At 47.3% G+C, this 3,886-nt stretch overlaps 1 protein-coding gene across 1 annotated transcript; it reads left to right on the top strand.

Moving 5' to 3' along the window:
• Positions 1 to 904: 904 nt before the first annotated feature.
• LOC125507185 (4-hydroxyphenylacetaldehyde oxime monooxygenase-like) lies at positions 905 to 2,016 on the top strand. The gene is made up of 2 exons (XM_048671848.2): positions 905 to 1,033; positions 1,096 to 2,016. The coding sequence occupies exons 1-2, from the start codon at positions 905 to 907 to the stop codon at positions 2,014 to 2,016; spliced, it is 1,050 nt and encodes a 349-aa protein (XP_048527805.2).
• The last annotated feature ends 1,870 nt before the right edge of the window (positions 2,017 to 3,886 follow it).

Raw genomic sequence — 3,886 nt, 5'->3', positions numbered from 1 at the left:
TGATTGGCAACGAAAATTGTTATGCAACCAATCTCTTAACATTTAACACTTGCCAAAATTTGGCATGCTAATTTTGGGCATCGAACTAATTAGCCTCCTAATCTTCACCCCTAAATTTTTGTGTGATTGACAACAAAAATTGGTATGCAACCATTCTCTTGCCAACATTTAACAGTTGCCAAAATTTGGCATGTCAATTTTTGGCATCAAACCAATTAGCCTCCTAATGTCTGCCCCCAACCTGTTGTGTGATTGGCAACGAAAATGGGTATGCAACCAATCTCTAGCCAACATTTAACAGTTGCCAAAACTTGGCATGCCAATTTTTGGCATCAAACCTATTACCCTCCTATCTTCATCTCTAACTTTTTGTGTGATTGGCAACGAAAATTGGTATGCAACCATTCTCTTGCCAACATTTAACAGTTGCCAAAATTTGGCTTGCCAATTTTTGGCATCAAACCAATTAGCCTTCTAATCTCTGGCCCCAACCTATTGTGTGATTGACAACGAAAATGGGTATGCAACCAATCTCTAGCCAACATTTAACAGTTGCCAAAATTTGGCATGCCAATTTTTTGCATCAAACCAATTAGCATCCTAATCTCTACCCCAATTGTTTGTGTGGTTGACAACGAAAATTAATATGAAACGAATCTCTAACCAACATTTAGTAGTTGCCAAAATTTGACACTGTCAATTTTTGACATCAAACCAATTAGCTTCCTAATCTCCACCCTCCTCCCATTTTTCAGGGGGGATGTGGCCCCCTCGCCATTCTTTCTTCCAATCAATGGCTTCCAATCATAAGGTCCTTGCCAGTCACTTTATAAACCCCCGACGACCGTCCACGAGCAGCAGCACCTCGTCAGTGAGCGAGCTAGCTGAACCTCCGGCCGAGACGATGGATATCTCACTACCCCTCCTCCTCCTAGCCGTCATCCTCATCCCCGTCGTCTCGTACCTGCTGGTGACGAAGCGCAGCACCGAGGAAGGGCGGCTGAAGCTGCCGCCGGGCCTGAAGCGAGTGCCGGTGCTCGGCAACCTGCACCAACTGGGCCCTCTACCGCATCGCAACCTGCGCGACCTGGCCAGTGCGGGGCGACGCTGGCTGCCCTGGGCGACGCTGCGGGGCCGGTGTCGTTGGACGAGCACGTGTTCTGTGTCGCCGACGGCGTGATCGCCATGGTGGCGTACGGGAGCGTGTACGACGCAAAAGCGTTCTCGGGCAAGTACGAGCGGTTCCAGCACGTGCTACAGGAGGCCGTGGACATGTCGGCCAGCTTCTCCGCCGAGGACTTCTTCCCCAACACCGCCGGCCGCCTCCTCGACCGGCTCGCCGGCATCATCACGCGCCGGGAGAGGATCTTCAGAGACCTCGACGGCTTCTTCGAGGAAGTGCTGGAGCAGCATCGAGACCCCGCACGCCCCAGGCCGGAGAGCGGCGGCGGTGACCTGGTGGATGCCCTCGTCAGAATCTGCGAGGAGCATGGCTTCACGAGGGACCACGTCAAGGCTGTCCTCCTGGACGCGTTCATCGGCGGCGTCGACACGAGCTCTGTGACGATCCTGTGGGCGATGTCGGAGCTGATCCGGAAGCCGCAGGTGCTGAAGAAAGCGCAGGAGGAGATCAGGGACGTGGTCGCCGGCAACGAGCAGCGGGTGCAGCCGGACGACCTGCCGAAGCTGACCTACCTGAAGATGGTCGTCAAAGAGACCCTGCGGCTGCACCCGCCGATTACGCTGCTTCTGCCGCGGGAGACGCTTCGGAGGGTGGAGATCGGCGGCTACGACGTGCCGGCGGGGTCGCGGGTGCTCGTGAACGCGTGGGTCATCGGGAGGGACCCCGCAAGCTGGGGGCAGGACGCGGAGGAGTTCAAGCCGGAGAGGTTCGAGGCCAGCGGGAGGCACGGCAAGGTGGACTTCCGTGGCGCTCACTTGGAACTGATGCCGTTCGGCGCCGGCCGGCAAATCTGCCCCGCACTGGTCATGGGAGCTGCCGGAGGAGGCCGGTAGGCTGACCTTCCACCGCAAGACGCCGCTGGTGCTCGTGCCTACCCCATACGTAGTGTGACAAGCTCTGCTGCTCTGATAGTGGTATATAGAGTTATACATCTGGCAAATATATCTTGAGTGAACTTAGTTGAACAAATGAAGAAAATTGATACATGCGCGCGTCTTGGGCTGGTAACATGAATCACTCTTTTTTACGTTTTGAGTTCCAGCACAAGTTTGCTCCGAGTTTATACATCGGGTCTTGTGACATTATGGCCAGAACTTGAACTTACACCGTCATTTGGGAGAAAAATTGAAGTGATAATTACACTGTCATTACAGTGTACTAACGATGACATCTTGAGAGTTACAGTCTATATACATACAATTCAGAGTTAAAATTAGCACTGAAACTTCTAAAATTACAGTGTATTTTACATACGTACTGTTTGTAAATTACACTTATAGATAATCTGTGATTACAGTGTATTTACGCAGAACTTACACTGATACTGTGTAAATATTAGAGTGGCATTACTGGACTTCCAAAAAATACAGTGAAAATATTACAATGGCCAAACCGAATGCACTCATGACCCACTTCCAAAACAACAAAACAGTGGTACATGAAAACAAAGTAGATCAACTGTAGAACAAAAATGGCACTGTGATTACATGAGTACGCTTTCAAATTATGAAAAAACTGCTGCATATTAGCACAGTAAGAACTGCAGATTGCCACTGTAAAAGAACTGTAGAGTACCACTGTAAATTAGTGTAATTTTGTGAAGCCTTATTTGTAATTTATAGTAGTACATTTACAGTTTTACGGTGGAATGACAGTGTAAATGCGCAGTTGAATTACGCTGTAAATCTGTAGGTTTGCAGTTTTCACACTAAGAGAGTCCTATCACCTAACTTTGACAAACCCCAAAACTATATAGAAAAATGATGTTACCCAACAAAGACAAACCAACCTAACAAAAAACAAAAATTGCCCTGAAAAATACGTTGTAACTGCTGCGACTTACAGTGAGTTGCACAAGAATCACAGTGTAATTTTCCTTGTGATTTACACAATAACACCCCCCCCCCCCCCCCCCCCCCGCGAATTACACTCAATGTTGCACATGAATTACAGTAGTAATTTCCCTAAATTTATACAGTAAAATCGCTCAAGCCACAGTGCAAATACACTGAAATTACACTTAATTTCCATTTTCATTGACTTGAATTTACAGTGTTGATTGACCCTAAAACTATACATATAATGAAATTGCAAGTTAAGCAATAACTACGAAAAATGTTCTAGAAATGAATGGTATATACATCAAACATAGCAGCAATCAACTTGACAAACCTAAGAGGGACCTCAGTTCTGAAAAAATTAAGAACACAATCCATCCCATATCTCTGAATAACATTCTTATACCAGGAGACAAACCCCATGCATGGAGGAGGCCGGCAGGCTGACCTTCCACCGCAAGACGCCGCTGATGCTCGTGCCCACCCCATGCGTACCGCCGAGAGCTGGCTAGGTGGCAGGACCACGGTGTGACAAGCTCTGGTAGTGGTATATCGAGTTTATACATCAGGCAAATATATCTTGAGTGAAGTTAGTTGAACAAATGAAGAAAATATATACATGCGCGTGTCTTGGACTGCTAACATGAATCAGTCTTTTTTATTGTTTTGAATTCCAGCACAAATTTGCTCCAAGTTTATACATCAGGTCCTGTGAGTAAAGTTGAAATATAACGGGAGTATGATTGATTCGAAACAGAGGAAAAAAGGATCTCCCCAAGCTGTGTTGCACGGATACTTGGATACGTATGGGATACGAGGATACGCCCGATATGCCAATTTTCTAAAAACATGAATACGTTTATAC

This window comes from Triticum urartu, chromosome 5A, assembly GCF_056163025.1.
Source record: "Triticum urartu cultivar PI428250 chromosome 5A, HENAU_Tu73, whole genome shotgun sequence".
Taxonomy (NCBI): domain Eukaryota; kingdom Viridiplantae; phylum Streptophyta; class Magnoliopsida; order Poales; family Poaceae; genus Triticum; species Triticum urartu.
The sequence above is the reverse complement of the archived record's forward strand: the minus strand, read 5'-3'. Positions and strand labels throughout refer to the sequence as shown.